General features: G+C 36.9%; 1 protein-coding gene across 2 annotated transcripts in view; it reads left to right on the top strand.

Annotated features, from left to right (window-relative positions):
• ANKRD12 (ankyrin repeat domain 12) overlaps positions 1-22,285 on the top strand; it is a 61,605-nt gene extending 39,320 nt beyond the window's left edge. Inside the window, exons 6-13 of one of the 2 annotated variants that reach the window (XR_004166276.2) lie at positions 493-635; positions 2,586-2,733; positions 5,564-10,215; positions 16,568-16,666; positions 17,535-17,678; positions 19,962-20,057; positions 20,481-20,730; positions 22,147-22,285. Coding sequence is in view for 1 of the 2 variants with exons in the window: in XM_031588947.2 (XP_031444807.2) it covers positions 493-635; positions 2,586-2,733; positions 5,564-10,215; positions 16,568-16,666; positions 17,535-17,678; positions 19,962-20,057; positions 20,481-20,666 (5,468 nt within the window). In the remaining variant the exon portion in view is untranslated. Of the gene's footprint in view, positions 1-492; positions 636-2,585; positions 2,734-5,563; positions 10,216-16,567; positions 16,667-17,534; positions 17,679-19,961; positions 20,058-20,480; positions 21,079-22,146 lie in introns of those variants that run through there. The other variant, XM_031588947.2, reaches the window with a different exon arrangement.
• Positions 22,286-22,627: the final 342 nt, after the last annotated feature.

Raw genomic sequence — 22,627 nt, 5'->3', positions numbered from 1 at the left:
TCTGAACAGAGATACAAGACCATCACTTACAAAATGCAGAGTTGAAGTGAATAAACTCTTCCAGAGTTGCACTGGCTATGTTATAAAGTAGAAGTTGAATCCCCTTTCAGAATTGGACTTTGGAAAATTATTGAAGAACAGCCTGGAAGTTTAGGGTATCTATGAAATGGAAGGAATCAAGTGGAGGAGAGGAGATTGAGGTAAGGAGTGTAGAAAATGCAGATTTATCATCTTCGGTCGAGGTTCTACTGCAGAAAATGAGAAGCAACTAAATTTAAGATTATTGATGTGGAAATAAAAATCTGTAATTCATTATGAAGGCTAAGATTGGTAAAGCAAGTGCTCACTAGATGGATGGTGTTACCCTTTCCTGAACTACTCTGCGAGAATATTTTGAAGTGTTTCAAGGACATACAGCTGTACAGTACAGGAGGAAGCAAAACCAAACTAACTCCTAAATTTCAAACTTACATTTACCACTCTTTATTATAGGTTGGACACCACTGCATGAAGCTTGTAATGTTGGTTACTACGATGTTGCTAAAGTCCTGATTGCAGCAGGAGCTGACGTGAACACGCAGGGTTTGGATGATGATACGCCACTTCATGATTCTGCTAGTAGTGGGCATAGAAATGTGAGTGTGCTGTGAGAGTAAGGGAAGCAAATAACTGGTTTGTAATGCTCAATCTTTAGAATAAATCCTTACTATCCTGACTGGTCTCATGGGGTTTTGTAATACTGTTTCTGCTGTTTTGGGGACGTCTTAAAGCTTTTTTTGGTTTTCTTTTCCGTCCTGCTTTCATAACTCTATTGTGAGGTATTTTCTACCAGTATCTGCTCTCTTAAATGCTTTAAATTTCATTTTTACTTTTTAAATAAATGTCTTCATGATTTTTAGGAGATTTATATCATGTAGAATTCTCAATAATAAAATGTCTCCAAACCATATACTGTGGGTTTAAAGAAATATTTTATATTTCAATTCATACAGGAATGTAAGACATGCTTTTATTTATAATCATCTATCCCTCGATATATCTGATTAATAATATATGATATTTTGCATAATATTATTTTAATCTATAAAATATTTGTGAATTATAAACAATTCTATATTTTATGCATTATAATAATACTATGTATTTATTATATTGTTCATTATATGCATAGTTTTACTGTTCATATCCTTTTTGTTTGGTATTAATATAGCTTTTATAATATTCATATATTTTATGTGTTAATCATTTATTTGATTATTATATAATAATAGAGTAATAAAATATCTTAATAATGTTATATCTTTAAACATATATAACAGATATATATATGTTTATATATATATATAATTATATATATATATATATATTAAAAAAATTAACAGTTATTTTTATATGTTTGTCTGTGGACTTTGAAAGAGAACAGTGGTACATATATCCCTACTATTTTTTTCAGTACTTGCACATGATGAGTTAGAGGAGAAGATAAAGGGAGTATCATAGGCATTCTGTATGTTTCTGAATTTGTTCTCTGTAAACTAGATGCAAGAATGAGTCTTCTCTCTTCTTATGTCTGCTTCATTTAATTACTATGTGTGATTTGCTTTATAAAATTAAAAATATAAACTATGTATAAATAAAATGTATCTTTCAAACAAGCTATCCAGTTTGGAAAGATTTTCTGGAAATGTTAGAGAAGAGAAATACTATGATAAGATTTGTGGAAGTTTTGTTAATGATTTAGTAGTGGTATCTTATGGATATCAAAACAAAAGTGGGTAGAAATAGAACTTGGTTGAAATAGTACAGAATGGTCTGGCCTTGGAATCTCTGATTGTCTCAGTGACATTACGTGTCAAAAAAATGCTGATGTATCCTGCAACCATATTAATGTCTGCTAAATTTTCGCATTCTTAGCATGTGAATTTCTACATTCTTAGCATGTAGACAAAAAACCAATAAAACAAAACAAGAAAAAGTAACTGATACTGGATACGTGATGAAGATGCAGCAACCTTAGTATCATTGCAACTTTAATAATTCTGCCCTTAATGACAGACACTGATAATTTCACTCTATGATATTCAGTTGGGGACAAGAGATAGTTTGTTCCTCCAACGACACATAGAATTTCTAACAGAAACTTTTCTGAAATAGAAACTTGTAATATTGCTACTTGAAAGACTTGTCCTGTTAGATTTAAGTGGTAAACATCTTGTAGCGAGGAGGTGGATTAAGTTCAGATGAATAAGAGCTTGGTAGGTGAGAAACCAGGTGATTTATGTGAAGTGATGCCAGAACAGTGAGAACAAAAAGGGTTATGTTGTGTTTCTTTCTGATGTTACCGTATCCATATAATTATGGACAACTTTATTTCATCTTCTCCATTAGTTCTTCTAACAAGCTGATTATGGATATTTGGTCTTTGCATTTTAGTTGTTGAAGTCTTCATTTATGTTACCAACTTTACAGACAGAAGTTTGGAATTCAGTTTCACATTATTCACCTTTTGTGACTAATGGAGGGTTTTTATGCTGGTGAATTAATGCTTTTGGAAAACCTAAAGGTTCCTTTATTTAATGCTGCAGATTGTGAAGTTGTTGCTTCGACATGGTGGAAATCCATTTCAGGCCAATAAGCACGGAGAGAGGCCAGTTGATGTAGCTGAAACTGAAGAGCTGGAAATGCTATTGAAAAGGGAAGTACCTATCTCTGATGATGAGGACAGTTGCTCAGGTAACATTAGCCATTTCACTGCATACTTCTTTAAGTGCATCAATTAATCTGAAATTTGATAGTTTTAATCTTTTGCATAGTGTTAGCTAGGAAGACTTGCTGCAGATAGCAAGTGCAATTTTTAAGAGTGTTTTCTACTTTCAGAAATAATTTTCAAATCTTTCTATTAAATTGAATTATCCATAATGTATTTGGTTTTTTTTCTCTCCATTAATCCCTTTCCACCCTCCAAATCAACTATCTCAGTATGACTTTGTTGGAGAAAAATATGAGATAATACTGTATTTATATTATTAGTTATATTTATTGTATTAATTTTACTTACCAACTTATTTTATTTGGAGTACAAAGATGTTTTGAAGAGGTCTTATTGGGAAAAATATCCCCAAAGTCACTTTGTATCCTCAGCAGAGGAACTGGGAGCAAGGATTTCACATGGGTGTAGCTTCATAATGCTTGCTCAGTAAACAAGTTCTTGCTCATGGAGGAATCACTGACTTGTAAAGGTGACCAGATGGTATCTTGTTTAAGTGGAGGCAGAGATTCTTGACCCCTACTTTATTTCTGCCAAATCAGGGAGAGATATCCCCTCTTGGGGTATGGAAAGAACTGTTGTCTCCCTGGAAACAGAAGACTCTTGACCATGAGTAACTTGCTCAAGTGCTATGCACAAACTTTTCTTCATCACAGAGGAAGGAACTCATATTTTTTCAAGTAAAGTTATGTAAGGAAGTACTCATGCCACGTGATTGTTAGAATCATTTTAGTTTTCCCTGACAAACTTTTTTTTTTTTTAAAAGCAAGCTTTATATTCAATATTTTTCTATACTTGAAGCACAGTAGTCATGTTGACCTATGTAGTTGTGACTTTTTTGCATAGAATTGAAAGAATAGCCTGAAAAGCAAAGCATAGTCATCCTGTTTTAAGGGATAGTCATGGCATTTTGTCACAGGATTTACTAAAGCTTGCCCAAACTGTTGATCTTAAGAAGAATATTTTTCCACATGCATAATAGAAACTTGCTACTACTTAGCAATTGTTTCTTCAGTGGTTGTCTGTTCAGGGTGTTTCTTAGTTTCCAAAATCTGTTGGGATATAGTTTTAAGGAGGAACAGAGCTTTCTCTACAGCTTCCTAAGAAATCAGGATTAAGAGTAGCGGTGATCTATCTCCTGTACTCCCACTGCTTTACCTTTTGTCATTCAAGCAGAACGAGTAAGCTGTCTGATGTGTTTGGAATGGGAAAATACTGTTTAGAACAAAGTAAATAAGAACAAGGAAAGGAGGAGCAGCAGTCACCTTACAGGAAAAGGGTGAAGGGAAGGCACAGTCAAGCTGCAAGGAGTGATTAGGGTTGAGTAGATGATGCCATGTACATAACAGAGATGAATAAAAACAGAGGACAGTTAAAAAAACTGATAGCACAAACAAGTAACATGTTCTGAATGCTACAGATAATATGGAAGATCTTCTTAGTTCTGTTTTATTGATATTCTGGTTCTCTTCCTTTAAGAAAACAAACAACAAAATGACAGATTCAGCTGGAAAGACTTCAGTTGGAAGAACCTTATTTGGATACATCCAGAAATATTTCTGAAAGATTTTTTAGTACTAATTTTGTCATGATCAAGTGTTGATAACACTGCGTATATTGTGTAAAATCTAACTTCACAAACAGTTGAGAGATTTTCATTGTTCAGTTGAACAATTCAACGGAATTCAAGTTCAGCTCGAATTGCAAGTTCAGCTTGCCCTTTTGAACTTGCAAATCAGGACAGTACAGCATACTTGCTTCATGCTGTGCACTTACATACTAGAGACCAGTTGCAGTGAATTAAAGCCTAGTAGACTTCAGACTGTCTACATGAGGTGCTTAAAAATTCATAGTGGAATTTCTTTACAGTAGGAGCTCTTTGTCTTTTAAGAATTAAAGCTCACCTACTGTTGAAATAAGGTACTTTGACAGTTCATGTGGAGGAGAGCATGATTTAGTTGTTGGAAAGCATAAGAGTTGATGAATTCCTAGAGGAATGAGTCATCTGCAGAAAGACACCCTTGAGAAAGAGGTTATGCAGGTACTACACATTATAGATGAGGTTTACTAAACTTAAAGAGTGTTACTTTTATTTGATTGGGATATAAATGGTAATCCATATGCTTATGTACCTGCGTGACATCTGTAAATTGTGAAATCATTGGTTTCTCTTTCGATTCTTCTTAAGAAGCTTAATTCTAGAGAGAACATGTATAATGTGTTTTGAGGATTTTTCTTCTTTCAGTTGTAAAGCAGTGTAACTGATGTCTTGTTTTATGGCCCTTTTGTTTATGTGGTAAACATTTTATGGATACAAGCGAAGATTCAAGTAAGGGTAGTGTTTTTATAAAATGTACAGGAACTTGTGAATTATAAACTTGACATGACTTCTGTTGCCTAAAATTTCATTATCTATTACTCTGTGTCTTCAATCTTAATTGTTTTGCAATTATTTTGAAAAATTCATAATCCTAATTTATAAAAACTAAGAATCTTGCTGCATACAAAAAGCCTTAATAGATTTAAGAATGTATATTTAAAGATATTTGATGATATTGGTAGGAACTGTACATTATGAAATCTTTGTATTTGTTTGGTTTAGTTTCTGCCAGGGGAATCTGTTATGTGGTAGGGCCTAAGGCAGTGTTGCTCACTTTTTTGAATAGCCCATGTTTCTAATTATATTCTGTTATTTGGTATTTTCTATAAGTTTGCCAGTTTTGTCCCTTTGTCCTGAACTTAACGAGAGAGAACGTTCCATTGACATTCAACTAATTTCTGGTTTTCTCCATGTAGATTCTGAAGAAGCTCCATCTGTAAATCCTTCCAGTGTAGAGGGGAATGTTGATTCAGAAGTGGAAAAAGACTCTGTAGCCAACGGCAGCAAACAAATTGTTCACAGTAAGGCACCACATCCACCTGCACTTGATGAATATGAGTTTAAAGATGATGATGAAGATGAAATGAAGAAAATGATTGATGACAGACATATTCTTAGAAAAGATGTAAGGAAAGAGGATGAAACGGAAGTTGAGAAGAACAGCTTATTTGCGAAACAAGAAAAAGTTACATTTTCAAAATCACTTAAAAACAAGAAACAGAAGCCATCAAGAGTTTTGTATTCAAGTTCCGAAAGCTCAGATGAAGAAATACTCCAGGACAAAAAGATAGTCTCTCCTTGTTCTGTTTCAGAGACCTCAAGTTCTGATGTAAGAGCGAAGAAAGAATGTGTTGTTACAAGTGAACACAAGCAAAAAGGCAAAGTTAAAAAGAAAGTAAAAAATCAAAGCAAAAATAAAGAGAATCAGGAACTAAAACAAGAAAAAGAAAATGCTAGAGTAACAAATATAGCTACTTCTGGGTTAGATTCTTTAGATAAAACTAGAGATGAAGAAACATTTAAGAAGTCTTTCAGCCAAAAAGAAGATTCTTCTTTACAGCTATTTCATATTGCTGCTGGCAAATCTCCTAAGCATCCCTGTGGATTAAGTGAAAAGCAAGCAACAGCATTAAAGCAAGAAAACACCAAAACTTGCTTATCACCAGGAGGCTCTGAAATAGCATTACAGCCTGAATTGGTTCGGTGCGATCACAGTGCGGATTCTGAGTATCTAGTAGAAAGCTCTAGTGGCAAATCTTGTAAGCATAAAGAAAAAAGCAAGCATCATCAAAAAGATTTTCAGTTAGAATTTGGTGAAAAATGTAGCTCTAAAATTAAAGATGAAGATAATAGCCCAACGTTTGAGAATTCAGAGTATACTCTGAGAAAGATTGACAAGGAAGGTAAAGCACTTAAAAAGCATAAATTAAAGCACAAAGAAAGAGAAAAAGATAAGGACAAGAAGGAACAGGATGGGGAAAAGGAAAAACATAAGCATAATATGAAAGAGTCCCAAAGAAGTATTGAGTTTGACAGAGAATTTTGGAAAGAAAATTTTTTCAAAAGTGATGAAAGTGAAGATACACTGTTAAATATAGAACATGAAACTCTTCCTTCAGACAGAAAATCGAAGTTGGAAAAAGCTGCGGCAAAAGAAGACAGGTTAGCTAAGGAGAGACAGTTCCACAAGGAGAGAAATGCTAGAGAGGAGAGAGAGAAGAACAAAAAGGAAAATGAGAAGTTTCTTAAGGATGAAAAAATGAAAGATTCGAAAGAAGAAAAAGAAGCTATACTTGCAGATAAAGAAATGGAATTGTTCTGCTTAAGTGTTAAAGATGAGGTAATCAGCACGCACTTAATAGAAAAAGAAACAGATACTGATAAACATGAAAAGACTTTAAAGGAAAATAAAGAAAAACGAACCTCAGCCAAAGAAAAAGATGTTGAAAAGACAGAAAGAAAAGGTGGGGAAAAGGAGAAAAAAATAAAACACGAATGTAAGACAGAGAAAGCAGAAGTAAATGAAAATACAGAGAAAGTAAAGGAAAAGAGCAATTTCCAGCAAGCTGAAAGATGCCATAAGGAAAACGATAAAATAAAAAGCACAAGTACTCTTAAGAAACTTGACGACAAAGAAAAAAATAAAGAAAAGACGGAAAAGAAGCATGACAAAGAAAAGGTTGATAAAGACAGACATTTGGCTGACAGCAAAGAAAAACACTGTATTGAAAGAAAAGTCAAACAGTCTGAAAAAGAATCTGAATATACTAAGTCAGAAAAAAATAGAACTAAAGACAAGGAAAAGGAACCTGAAAGAAGAGACAAATCCAGAGACAAAGAGAGTTCAACAGTAGTGAACTCAAAACACGTGCAAGAAGAAAAAAGATGCAACGTTACAGACAGTAACAAATCAATGCATGACAAGCTGACATCTTTGAAAGAAAAGCAAAAAGATGATTTCTTGAAAACTCCAGACGGTAGAGAGAAGGATAAAAAAGATAAAGATATAGACAGATACAAAGAGAGAGACAAGCATAAACAGCATCAAAGTAGTTTACTTAAACTAAAACTCGAGCATGAGAAACTTAAGCCTAAAACATCTCCTGCACCAAAGGATGCTCGACCTAAAGAAAAAAGGTTAGTCAATGATGATTTAATGCAAACTAGTTTTGAAAGAATGCTTAGCCTTAAAGATCTGGAAATTGAGCAGTGGCATAGAAAACATAAAGAAAAAATAAAACAGAAAGAGAAAGAACGTTTACGAAGTCGCACTTGTTTAGAACTTAGCAAGATAAAAGAAAAACAGAGACAGTCATTACCTGAAGTAAAAAATAAAGAACTTACTCGTTCAAAAAGCTCAGAGTTGGCAGATTCATGCATGAAGGAGAAACAGCAGAAAGAATCTACAAGTAGTAGATCCCAATCAGTAGATACAAGAAATGTAAATGTTATAAAGTCTTTATTGGTTTTGGATAATTCAAATAAATCCCCCAAATCAGAAGGCGAAAAGATGGGTCTGAGCTCCAGATCAGTGTCCATCATTTCAGTTGCAAGTTCTGAGGATTCCTGCCATACCACAGTAACTACTCCAAGACCTGCAATGGAATATGACTCAGATTTTGTGCTAGAAGGTGCAGATTCCCAAATGTCTTTTTCACAATCATCATTTTTGCCAGCTGCCAAATCACCAGCCCATCTTGAAAGAGAGACCGATGGTGTTGGCGAATTGCCTGATCGGATGAAGCCACCTTTTGCAAACAGGCTTCCACCAGCATACATCAGATCAGCATCTTTTGAAGACTTCAAACTGGTTTTAAATGAGTGTAGACCTGTTGTAGAGGTTCGAAGATGCAGCATGCCTGCTTCTGTTTCTGAACATAGCAAACCGCCTCGAACATCGGAGGAAAATAACCAGAATGCTCAGATGTCAGTTCAGACTTATCCCAGCACTTCTCCTAAACCAGAACTACCGTGTAGCGTGGTTGAAAGAGATATTCAAAGCAGTTTTTCTGGTTTGCAGTCATCTCCAACTGGAGCTTTTAGCAACAAGCAGGTAACAATGGGTACAAGTACTACTAAAAATATTGCTCAGATGAGTACTTCAGAAGAATACAATAATCATTTAGAACCATATAGTCAAAGTGGTGTGACTCAGCAAACCAAACCTTGGGATGTGCCTTTTGACAGACTCAATTCAATAAACAATGAGTGTAGCAGCTCTGGTTATGATGTATTGGAGCAAGATACTAATAATTTTGTAGCAGTGCATAATTCTGAAAACAGGACATTAAAAGAGCAAAAAGTAGCTGAATATTTGCCTCAGCCTGCTGAGATCAAGGGAAATTCCAGTTCTCAAGAATCTGCATCATTTTTGCCTTCGCAGTCACCTTGTTCCTTACCTATCCAGCCACTTCCAGATGGATCTAAACACATTTCTTTACCAGGCATTAGCAATCAAGATTCATTACTTGTACAACAAAATCTAGTTCAAACTGTAAGTTCTGCCTTCACTACAGACGCTAGTAGCACCAGAGAGACGGAAAATGTTTTCATCCCTTCCAACATTAAGAAGGCTGATGCACCCCATGCTGTATATTCTGAGAGCTCTGTGAAGGATATTTCACAGACCTGTGAAAGGCTGAATGATTTACCTGTGGTGTTGTTAGAAAAAGATATTCCTGAATCTGATGGCAGTTCACAGTTAAATGTAAATTCGTATGCGTTTAATAAACTTGTTTGCAAGAATACTCAGATTGAAGTGGATGGTAACACAGTGGATGCTTCAAACATCAGGAATGAAAAAGACCAGCAAGAAAACTTGATTTCTGTGCATATTGTTAATAGTAAAGCTGACACTGATCTCTGTGATCTACATTCAGCAATGTCAAAGGGAATTATGAACGATTCATCTAATAAAAAGCCCTGCACTGCCGACGGAGAGAATGTGTTGACAGATGAAGCACTGCAGTACTCTTTATCTAATTCAGAAAATAGTTCACAAGAGATTATACAAGAAGAGGTGCATAAATACAGTCAAATAGTTAAACTAGAAGAAGAAATTGCTGAGGATCAGAAGATGGAACAGCAAGAAGTACCTCAAAGAATCACAAGAAATAGAGCAAATGTACTGGCAAACCAGGGCAAACAGAATCCTGTTGGCTGCATGCAGACATTAGAAAAGGAGTCTGAATTGTTAGCATCTATGAAAGGAAGGATTAGATTAACTGAAGATGATGATGGTCAGGTACATCATCCACGTAAAAGAAAGGTGTCTCGTGTACCTCAGCCTGTGCAAGTGAACCCTTCTTTACTGCAGGCTAAAGAGAAAACCCAGCAGTCACTGGCAGCTGTCGTTGATTCTTTGAAACTTGAGGAGATCCAGCCATACTGTTCTGAGAGAGCAAATCCATATTTTGAATACTTGCACATACGAAAAAAAATAGAAGAGAAGCGTAAATTACTGTGCAGTGTTATTCCTCAGGCACCTCAATATTATGATGAATATGTGACCTTCAACGGATCTTATCTACTGGATGGCAATCCCCTGAGCAAGATATGCATTCCAACTGTAAGTAACATGTTCTTTAAATATGCAGTTCAAGGAAAGACACAGGGTTTTTTTGTTTGTTTTTGTCACTTTCATTTTCTTCCTAACTTGCTTCTGAATATCAGAGCTGAAAATCTTAATTTGAAATATGTCAAATTAACATTTACTGGTAATGTCATATTTAAAAGCAGCGTTTGATGGACATAGAAGCAATGGTGTCAAAGTCATTACAAGACAAATCATAATATCTGTAAAAGATAGACAAATATTTCAAAGTATTTGTTACTATAATGCCTACACTTTTAAAACTGAAGTAGCTGTTTAGAGCTTCTCCAAATTTCTACGAGCAATAGTGTGATTAAAACTAATTATTCAAAGCTGTTTTATTTGGAGAGTGGTGGAAGTGCAGTGTTTTAAGATATTAAGTCTATTGCTGATGTTTTAAGCAGGAGAGTGCCTGCTAGCTGTTGCAGTCTCCTTAATACTCACCAAAGCAATGAATATAATATGCTGTGTCCCAGCTGTTGTCATCCATCAATTTAAAGTGTTCTGAATTATAGTTAATGTGAACTCCTTTCTGTTGAAGACCATCTGTAGTTCGGGGACACTTGTTTAGTTCTACGCTCTCTATAGATCTGCTGGGCATATTCGTAATGACAGCTGTGAAAGAGGCCTGTAATTTGGGAGTCCTCTGTGCAAAACAGCACAGAATTGGCTGAAGTGCAGTAAATATCACTGTTTGCTGTGGCAGTACACCTCAAAGTAGTTTGGTTGCCGCTGGTCTCTGTTTGAAGTCAGTATGATCAGGGTAGCTCTTGAATTGTGCTTCCTTCGTTTGTTCTTCAGCCCACCTGTGCTTGTTGTTCTAGGTGGAGGGGAGGGAGAAGACCCAATACATTGTGCATTGGGGGTTTTTTTGCTAGCCGTCTTGAAGTATTGTTGCTCCTGGGAATAGAAGGTGGTTTTCTGGTTTTCATCTCATGTGCTTTAACTGGTTGGACACCCAGAGTTAACCTTGTCTAGTTCTGAGGTAAAAAGAGCTTGAACCTGTTTGAATGGTTTCAGTTGATACACTTACCAGCTGAAATAGTGAGAGATCATTGATGACCTAAAAGCAGTTGTTTGGCTGACATACAGTTGCTTGATAATGTCAGAATTCAATAGTATTGGACTGTACGTACATTACTTAGGATGTGTCAAGAAAAAGTCCAAGTTTAGGAGGAATGGGGAGAATATTGTAATCCCTTGATAGCAGAAATGCCTGCTAGACTGAACTGTTAGTGCGTATGAAACCACTCTTAAGCACCCTGGTTTTGGTCTCTGTACTTCTGAATTGACCAGCTATTCTGTTGATTCACTGAAGATAACTTCCTACCTGAGATGCAGTATAGCTTTTTCCAGTAGAGTTGAAGATTTTTTTGATTAAGCAATGAACATAAATTTAATGTATAAAAATACATTTTAAAATCTGTGCTTGCTTCATTCCAGGCGTAATCATTGTTACTGTGGAAGCTCTTTCCTCTCATCTTTTTCCAGTATATAAGCCCCCATGTCTGCATGAGGGAGTATGTATATCCTTTAACATTGAGTTCTTTCTGATAGGAACTGATGGATTTCTTTGAAATTAGCAAGTCAGCTGTGAGAAAACTGTGGGAGGAAAGATGTGCATAAGGTTACTTATTTTATTTGATCTGCAAGTGACCTAGGATGTATCCTAAACTTTGCTACAATGTACCAGGCCTTCCTTGGTCTAGAAATCTTCCTCAGTAGCTGTTTCAGTGTAAAAATACACTTTTGTAGTGTATTTTTATCTCCAGAAGCAGAGATGTGATGTATTTGTTTTTTTATGGCAGCTGCTAGCCAACTACATGCAGTTTCCAAGATACAACTTACAGATCTGGCATCAAATGTCAATGCTTAATTTGAGATTATTGGGAAATAAAGAAGTGTAGTTTATATTTTTCAGTGGTCCTTCTACTCTGGCAATAAGCTCATTTCCCCATCACAAATGGCATTAGAAGGAAGAACTTCTAAGTACTGCCTCATACCTCCTTCCTGTCTCTCTGACTGTGTGTGGTAGGGATTCTTTAGTTCATGAGAATAAATTTAGGTGATTGTGTAGTGCAATTTCTTAGGTAACTTATGCCAAATGGAATATTAATCACAGAATCCCAGCATGGCTGAGGCAGACAAGGCCCTTTGGGTCTCTCAGTCCCAGTCCCACTGCAGCAGGGCCACCCAGAGCAGGGTGTCCAGGCCCACATCCAGGTGGTTTACAAAGATCCCCAAGGAGGAGACCCCACAGCCTCTGGGCGGCCTGTGCCAGTGCTCCATCACCTGCACAGCACAGAAGTGCTCCTGCTGTTCAGAGGGAACATCCTGTGATCCGGTCTGTGCCCGTGGCCTCTTGTGCTGGCACTGGACAGCACAGGTAAGAGTGTAGCTCTGTCCTCTTTGCACCCTCCCTTCAGGTATTGCTGAGATTCCCCTTAGCTGTTCCTTCTTCAGACTGAATAGCTCCATCTCTCTCAGCCTCTCCTCATAGCAGAGATGCTCCAGTCCCTTCGTCATCATTGTGGCCCTTTGTAAGAATGTCTCTAGTATGTTAATATCTCTCTTGAGCTGGGGAACCCAGAACTGGACCCAGCACTCCAAATGTGGCCCTACCAGTACTGCTGGCAGTACTTGCCCTCATGCAGCCCAGGACACCATTAGCCTTCTTCACAGCAAGGAGATTTTGCTGGCTCATGTTCAATTTGGTGTTCACCAGGACCCCCAGTTCCCATGCTGCTTTTCAGCTGGGCAGTCCCCCAGCACATACAGGTGCCTGAGATTGCTCCTTTGCAGGTGTAGGACTCTGCACTTCTCCTTGCTAAATTTCATGAGGGTTCTGCCAGTCTGTTTCTTCAGCCTTTCCCTCTGGATAGCAGCAACACACCTTCTGGCACCCTCATAGTTTTGAGTCATATGAGTGCAAATGACTCGATGCATAATGTAATGTGCAACAATAAAATGACCTTTCTGTTGGAATTGTTTTTATGTTTTTCTTCAAGTAGTTCTTTAATGATTCTCTGTTAACCTGACTTTTGCCTCACTCATAGGTAGGAAGGTAGATATTTGTTTTTAAGTTATTGCTGTATCACTGTGTGAATGTCTACAAGAAGAAAATGTATTTAGCTCTGAGACTCAGAGTAGTTCATGTAACATACTGTTCTCTGCATTCAGATTTTAATGATAAGCTGTTGTTTGTCCGAGGAACTTCAAACATCCTGTAGGTGGGAACCAGGAGATGATGCTTTCAAGTTTGATCTTTCATTGCTTTATCATATACTGTAATTTATGACCCGTATCACCTGAGGTCGCAGTAGTGGTAGTTACATATGAATTGTGGCTTCCCTCTGCCAGTGCAAATATAAGAAAGTGACATGAGGTCAATTCAAAATGGAAGGAAACATCTGAATGTCCTAGGAATAAATTTAAATCATACTTAGCTATGGTGCCTTTGGATTGCTACGTCAGTGTATTCAGTGGAGTTCCGTCGGCTTTGTCTGTACTGCCTCCTGAGGAGAGATGCCAAGGTTTTCAGCTTCCCCTGGCTATCTAACAGACGTGTTTCCAACAAATGGAATTCTGTCCAGTCTCTCTGGTATTACTGGCAAAACTTACACGGTAAAACTTGTGTTAGTGATGTTATCAGATACTTACTTCCTAGATAAATTAAATGTTAAAACAGCATAGTAGGCCAGTTGATTTGGATAGCAAGAGGGACACACAAAAATAATCTTGGAAATGCTGTATATGTGTGAATCTGAGTTAGTGCTCTTGTAACAATCACAAATGAGAATTACAGGTTTAGAGCATGAAGGGTCAATATTCTTGTTGATCCGAAGGATGCAAACCATGCAGGGAACTTGTAATTTATTTTTATGTTGCAGATACATTTTGCTCCCTAGCTATTACTGAAGAAAACTGTTCAGGAGGCTGCCTTCTCATGCAGGGGAGCAGAGAGTTGAAGGGCTGAACACCACTGAATTTTTCTTGGTAATTTGCTCAGGATTAGAGAACACATGAGAAGGCAGAAGTCACTTGTCCACTCATGCTCTGTATGGAGTCTGGATCCCTAGTTGTATGGGAAACTGAGGCCACTTTTTCCTTGTGGCATCCAGTTTCATGCTCTGTTCTCGTGTTTCCAACATACAGGTTCATCTCTTCCCTACACATTCTTAATTGACTCATTTCTAACAATCTCTTTGACTCAAAGATGAGTGAGACTCGTTCCTCAGTTTCCCTCAAAACTTTTTTATTTCAGTTTTCCTTCAGGCTGTGAAGGTTATTTCTTTTGTTGAAATGGTTTTATGTTGAGGGAGGGGAGATTTAGGTTGGATGTCAGGGGAAATTCTTTACAGAGAGAGTGGTGAGGTACCGGAACAGGCTGCCCAGAGAGATTGTGGTTGCCCCATCCCTGGAGGTGTTCAAGGCCAAATTGGATGGGGCCCTGGGCAGCCTGGTCTAGTATTAACTGGTCTAGTATTAAATGGGGAGGTTGGTGGCCCTGCATGTGGCAGGGGGGTTGGAGATTCATTATCCTTGAGGTCCCTTCCAACCCTGGCCATTCTGTGATTCTGTGATTTGTCCAAATCCTGCGTTGGTTCCCAGTCTGGGATTTCCAATAGGTGGTGTCACACTGCTGGGATTCAATTTGCAAAGCTGGGTAGCTGAGGCTCTTCCAGTCTTTCCAAGAAGACAGGAAAACATACTGTTTGGTAAAAATTACAGTAAACAAATTCACTCCTGTGCTTAGTTTAATGTTTTTGAAGACAGAGGCTGTAGTAATCTCTGAGGTCAGAAGAACCTTCTGTTGCTTTTCATACTGCTAATAGTGTTTGCAAAGAGTAGCTCTGGGGTATTTGGGATTCAGCCTTTGCTGGAAGGCCACAATTACTGCAGTTTAGAAGCCGTCAGTGCGGGGTGGTTTCTCCTAGCGTGGTTGAATCTCTAGAATGTATACTTATTCCTGAAAGCAAGAAACAAAATTTTAGTTTTGAAACAGAATCAAGGCATGGTTAACTAACGTCGGGAGCTCTTCAAAAGAAATCTCAGTCAGCAAGAGCTTAACTTCAGTGCATTTTGATTTACAGTTTTAGGCTGCCACCTGCTGCTTGAAACAACTTTTTGTGCCATGGATTTTAGTGATACAGACTACTGCTAATTGCTAGATTGAGTTAAACTTTAATTTTCTTTTTGAGTATTGGTTAGAAAATATATCTGTTGCTGATCAGTAATGTAATGAAAGAGTTCTGGGACCTGAAAAATGCTTTCACTTTCAATAAAAGCTATTGTATAACAGCAGCTTCACAGGTGCAAAGTTCTCTTACATTTATTAATAGAAGTCCATACAAGTTAGCTGCCTATATAATTAAATTCTTTCCAGTTACTTCTGGTGGTGTTAATTCTTCTTTCTCTTGCAAAATTACATGGTGTTTGAATTCAAAGGAAAAACAGTTGATAATGAAATTTTATATATTGTTCAGGTGATAGAGATGTTTGTCAACTGTGAAATTTCTATTTCTGGATAACTTTATAGGCAGACTGCTTATGTTGCTTAAGCTGTGTGTTTCTCTATTAGCTGAAGCACTGAATTTTCTGAAAGATGGATTCACTTTTAGTAATATTAGCTACATCAAAGCTAGGTGTAATTATGACCATCTTGTCTTACTTTACTGAAAGAATGGGACAACAGTGTGGTAGCGTGTCATGAATACAAAGTTTCTTGGCAAATCTAGATTGTAAAATACCTCAGACTGAACTTAAACATACTGAAATAGACTGCAGCTGAGGCAGGTTATTGCAGTCAGTGTGGGGTTTGCTTTTAATAATGATGGTTTGCACAAAGGGGCAAATGATGTAAAACCTCACTCAGTATTCTGGGAGCCAAACAATTTTCATTTGGAGAGAAGTGAAGTGTGTGTTGTGAAGCAGTTTGAAACTGGTTGGTTAGGCAGTTTTTACCTTACTTTCAAAATGAACAGCTGTGCTATAGAAAATTGAAAACAAGTTCTATCTTCTAATGTATAGACCTTTTAAAAAACAGCTGTGGTATGTTGGCAGTGACTGGTTAAAAGCATTAACAATTTGAAATGCCATTGCAAGCAGGCAAGTTTATTAACTTTTTGGTAAAGAAACCTTAAAACTTTTCATTGCAAATGGTTTAAAGTCATATAATTAATGTAATATACAAAACTCCTATTTTTTCCCTAGGAACCTCCCCCCACCCCCTTTTTTTTTTTTTAAATAAATGCTCAAATCATTCAGGCAGTGTTAAACATACGTTAAATACATACTCATTATACTATTTATAAAACATTTTCCATAGATTACACCTCCTCCCTCGCTGTCAGACCCACTTAAGGAACTATTTAAACAACAGGAAGTTGTAAGGATGAAGCTACGTTTACAGCACAGTATTGAAAGGGTAAGACTGAATTACTTTTTCTGTTATTTCTCAATCTCAGCTTTTTATTTTTCAGTGAACAGGCTATCCTTTGCTCAGTTGAGCAGTGTTTTAGAACTGAACTGCCTTTTAACTAAATTTCTGAATTGGAGAAACTTGTAAATACAAAAAAGAGAAAATGGTAACAACAAATTCAGTATTATGTGATAGTTTGAACGACTGTTAACTGAATACTTGTGGCAGTAAGACAGCAACTTTTTCTTCTTAATTGCTCTAAGATGTGGCTCAGATTTTTCCTAGGGACAGCAGAGTGTGGGAAGATAGCTGTAGACTCTAGTTCTGAAGGCTAAGAAGTGTTAGCGACCTCAGAACCAAAGCATCTGAATTAAAAGAATTTAAGCAACAATAAATGCTGTATCAGTAGAAGACACATAGTTAAAATAATAGAATGGTTTGGATTGGAAGGGATCTTAAAGATCATCTAGTTCCAATCCCCCTGCCATGGGAAAGAATGCCTCCTACTAGACCAGGTCGCTTAAAGCCCTGTCCAGCATGGCTTTGAACACCTCTGGGGATGGGGCATTCACACCTTCCCTGGGTGCCCTGTTCCAGTGTTTTGCCACGGGTGCCCTGTTCCAGTGTTTTGCCACCCTAATAGTGAAAAGTTTATTCCAAATATCTCATCTAAATCGACCCTTTCTTAATTTAAAGCCATTACTTCTTGTCCTACTGCCACGCTCCCTGATAAATAATCCCTCTCCATCCTGCTGTAGGTCCTTACAGGAAGTTCTCAATGAGTTTAAATGCAAAAGCGTTTTTATGAATTAAACTGAAATGCTTATATGTTGATATTTTTGATATATTATCTTTTTTTTTTTTTTTTAATTAGGAAAAGCTTATTGTTTCTAATGAGCAAGAAGTCCTCCGTGTTCATTACCGAGCAGCAAGAACTCTAGCTAATCAAACACTACCATTCAGTGCCTGCACTGTTCTGCTGGATGCTGAGGTTTACAATGTGCCCCTGGATGCTCAGGTAAAGAGATGCATTTCAGAATTTCAGACCAACATACCTTTCTAGTCTGACTTAAATGAGTGTTTGGAGTGAATTCCATTCCCATACTGAAACTGTCATTGATTTGCTTGGGATTAAGATTTTGTAGATTGTTATTTTGCTTAGTCCTCATTTTGCTCAGCTTTGCACACCACATTAGGAGTGCAATAACAAGAGGACACAGGTACTTACACTGGTTTTGTGTTTTGTATCCTGACTGGTTTTCTTTCATCTCTGCAAATGATGTGAAAGATTAAACCAGGACTCTTTTGTTTTTAATGAAATCAAATTTAGTATACTTTTAATCTGCATCATTTATGGGCTGTCACTCTGAAGTTTACTGTAGCCATGTGTCTAAGAGAAGATGGTTTCATGGCATCGGTATTTTGTGAACAAGTTTACTAACTCAGAGTAAAAACTGCACTCAGAACCTGTTTTGGTAACTGAGGAGCATGTAACACAAGGAAGAAATTTGCTATTACAGATGTAATAAACATTTGGATGCATTGAATGCTGAGCATTATACAGAGAAACACCTACGCATCAGACATGTGTGGAATTCTACTTTAGTGCTGTAACTCTTTACATGTTAATTACAGCTTCCAGTGTTTCCTCTACCTGTGCCATTACTTTTTTTCTACCTTTAAAGAACCATGCAGAACAAAGCAATTCAGTGGGAAATACCAGTTTTATGAAGATTGTGTTTTTTGCCCATTTAAAGCTTTGTACTGCCAAATTTTTAAGTCATCATCTTCAAAAGAGATTTTTCTCTTTTCTCTTTTAACAAACAAAATATCATTACTGGTTCTGGAGTTTAGTGTGTCCGTGGGTCTACTTTGTCCCTTTTTGGAGGCTCTTTAGAACTTGAGGGTGCATCTGAGCTCTGCACGGATCTGCATTTTTATAGTTATCATTTTGCAATTGATTTTGAAAAAGCTGATTTTTGTATCCCCAAAACAAAAGGGATCTATATGGGAGGAGAGGTTATTTTTCTTTCACCAAGTGTTGCAGTTGTTTTGGCCATTTTTATATGCTACAGTAGTAGTAGTAAAATGCCTCTCCTTACCTCTTACTACCTCTTAATTGTGTTCTGTGATAAAAAAAAGAAACATTTCTGATTTCGGTTTTCTTTTACTTGAGCAAAAAGCTGGCCAAAATTTGTAAGCAAAAATCTGATTTATTTTGTAGGAAAATGACACACTCACAACTGCTTCTGAGGGATTTCTTGGTGTTTTGAGGCTTGCTTTTATAGCTGCTAGTGTCGTGCAGACCTTAAGGATCATTCCCTGTGGTCATATGCAACAGAGCAGAGATGAGGGAGAAAAAGGCCCCCATTTCTGGCAATCAGGCTGGTTACAGCCCAGCAAAACACCTGCAGTTCAGGATCACAAAACCTGTGTTGCTGAGGGCTCCTTCTATTCAGATTTCCTTGGGGGAATATCTGTAATCTCAGCCAGCTGTTTTCTAGAGACCTCAGCGTTTGCAGTTTTTTCCCCTGTTCTTTCTCGTTGCTGCTTTCTCCTGCAGTGTGCAAAAGGGGTGGCTTTCTTTTCTAAAAATGCAACAGGGGCCTTTGCTGGTTAGTGATGGTTATTGAAGTATTACATGGACATGATCTGGCTATGCAGAATCTGTACAGAGTCTAGTTTCTCACAATGGACAAATTTGATGTTCCAGACTCATAAAGTAGCTTTTAAATATATTAATAGATTTAATTGGGCAGGACAAATAAGATATGTCGTCTTGCTTTTTAAAATCCCTTCTGCAGATTTTTGTGGTAATTTTTACTTTTATTGGTTTTGAATACTTGTGTGGCCAGTTAAGTCAGATTGCTTAAGATTTTCTTGATGAATGTTTTGCTTTTCCCTGAGGGAACATTCGTTTGATCTGTTACTGAATTTTAAAAAGAACAAAAAGAGAGAGAATGTTGTGGAAAATCTGCCTTCTACTGATAAAGATTTTAAGGCATAAATGTTGAAGCCTCCTACTCCAATTTTAAAAATAGAGGACAGCAAATAGCTTTAACCTGAGGGAATCTGGGAATAACCATTTCTGGAGAGCAGCTAGCTGAGGGAAGGGAGATCAAGACATATGCTCACATGTACCTTGATACATTGACTTGGAGTTTAGTTTTCCAACTGAAGCACTGTTTATGAAGGCGCCACAAAGTATGTTTTCATGTTTTAAACATGTCTGATATGAATTATCAAATAACTTACAGGTGTTTTTTTTTGTTTGGTTTGTTGGTGGTTGTTCTTTTTGCAGACTGATGACAGCAAAACATCAGTGAGGGATCGATTCAACGCACGACAGTTTATGTCATGGCTACAGGATGTTGATGATAAGTTTGACAAATTAAAGGTATTCTTCTTTGTCTTTCCCTATCTTTAGGGGAAATAGTGCCTCTGATGTCACTGCAAAGATGACAGGAGTAAACGTGAATAAATGTATGAATAAATACATCTGTTTGCAGTATCATAAGTTACTGCAGATATCCCTGTTTGTTGCAGGGGGGTTGGACTGGATGGCTTTTACAGGTCCCTTCCAACTCAAATGACTCTATGATTCCACGTTACAAAGGCAACATGAAAGAAGGTGTGCTAATATTAAAAACAAAAACAAAACAAAAAACAAGCTTTGTAATGGAATAATCTGATTATTTAAATAGAGAGCTGTGGCAGTTGCTGCCACCACAGAGGCTCGTAGATGTCTTTTCTGTTTTGAAGCTCGTGTTGCAGTCTTTTTTCAGATATTGAAATAACTTCTTTCTGCATTCCAAAACAGACGTGCCTTTTGATGAGGCAGCAGCATGAAGCAGCAGCTTTAAATGCAGTACAAAGACTGGAGTGGCAGCTTAAACTACAAGAACTTGATCCTGCTACATACAAATCCATCAGCATTTATGAAATTCAGGAATTCTATGTTCCTCTTGTTGATGTTAATGACGACTTTGAATTGACACCAATATGACAACCAGTACCTACTGGCTTTTGCCTCTGGACAGCTAGAGACTGAGGTGCAGTGATTCACAAAGGTATTTTTCTTTTAAGACAGAACACTTTATTAATGAACACTTAATGTAGAATACTGCCTTTCTCAATAATTATTCAGAAAAATGTGGCATGGGGTCTTGTTCACAACACAGAGATGGATGCTTATTTTGAAGTCAGTTTCCCAGAAAATAGCATTACCTGTATTTCATAATTGCCTATGGTTTCAGGGCTTACAAGGATGATGAAACATGGTGAGTTAACAGCGCTGGCAGCTGTTAGTAACACAAACAGCCACCAAAACAAAATGATACCTAAAATCTGTCAGGAAGCTTTGTATTATGGAACTTGGGTAACAGTCGGACTCCTACAGAGGGGAAAAAAAAAAATAAGATGAAAAGTCTGTAGAAGAAAAATCAGACTTGGAGGAAAATAGTCTATTAATCTTATTGTATTTTGTAAATTACTGTATAGTTTTTTCTTTTTGGAAAAAGATGTAATATTGTCTTCATTTTTAAATAATTTATTTTATACATACTGTGCAAATGTAAATAGACTTGTAATTAATGTTCAAACGTGTACAAAATAGATATTTTAACTGTAAAACTGTTTTTGTCTAATGTTTTATTGGACCAAAGTTGTCGTTTCTATTAAGTGTAGTGTGTTCCTGGTTGGCAGTTCTTTTACTATGGCATGTGTTTGACTTAGCTGCTTGTTTCATCACCATAACTGTAAAAGAGTTGAAACTGAACCGTATTGCATGCTTCACAGAACCCCAAGCTCCTTGACTTCAATAACTGAAACCTGAACAACTGTAGCATTTACAAAACCATATTTCATGTTAGTCTGCTGTTGTAATGCCATACCTATGACTTACTATGCTGAAAATATTTTTGTGTAAAACAAAGACAAAGCAAACAAAGAAAAAAAAAAAAAGCAACAACTTTTTTTCTCTTATATGGTGGTCTCGTAATAGAGCCTATTTTTTCCAACAAAATGCCTTTGAATGAAAATTCTTAAATTGTATATTGTCTATTTTAATATTAATCTATGGAAGGATATGTAAATAGCTGTAAATATAATGTTTAATAAATTTTATTGGTCATGTTACTGGTTGGAATTTTTTAATATTGTAACACTTGGTACTATCATCAAATTTCATCATTCCTGTGATAGGAAATATTTAGGGAGAATCAATTAAAAACTAAAAAAATGAAAAGCTTTTGTTTTAACATTTTTGTATTCCTAGTATTGTTAGTGAACAGTTAATTATTTATTGGCAGAAGGTTATAGATATTCATGAAAAAGATTTGTTACAGCTAGGCCATCAATTATTCAAGAGTGCTTGGGATCTGATGTCTGTGAAATTACTTCAGAAAGAAATGGGGCTTTATGCAAGAGGGATGGTTACCTGCAAAAGAGATTAAAGTACTTGCTCTGAACTGATTTTTAAATACCAGGTGAACTGCTGCTCCTTGTGCTTATCTGAACGCCCAGGACTCCTTCATTGTGATGCTGAGCTAGAGGCTGTGGACAACAGACTCCTTCCAGCTGCACGTCATCGCAGGCTGCAGTCGAGAATAAAGTGATAGTAACACAAGCACAGTAATACTGGATTAAGCACAAATTCACAGGTAGCTCCTGCCCTGTAGCTCTTTTTTCCCCCCACTTTTTAATTTGCTAGGTACTGGAGGAAGGGGAAGCTCCTGCTTTTATGCAAGACCACCCTACTGGTACCACAGAACCAAACACCGAGTAAGGGAAATGCAAATACAAGCGTCGGAGTTGGCTGGAGTAAGGCAGTTCACAGCATGACAAAAGAAAGGATTACACATTTTTTGGTTAATTAAAATTATTTTGACAATTTACCTTATGAGGAGGTCTGAATCCTGTTATTTGTCAAGCTTAGCCTGCCTTTGTTTCCTGAACAAGGAGAGAGAG

This window comes from Phasianus colchicus, chromosome 3 (assembly GCF_987193195.1).
Source record: "Phasianus colchicus chromosome 3, bPhaCol1.hap1.1, whole genome shotgun sequence".
Classification (NCBI taxonomy): Eukaryota; Metazoa; Chordata; class Aves; order Galliformes; family Phasianidae; genus Phasianus; species Phasianus colchicus.
The sequence above is the reverse complement of the archived record's forward strand: the minus strand, read 5'-3'. Positions and strand labels throughout refer to the sequence as shown.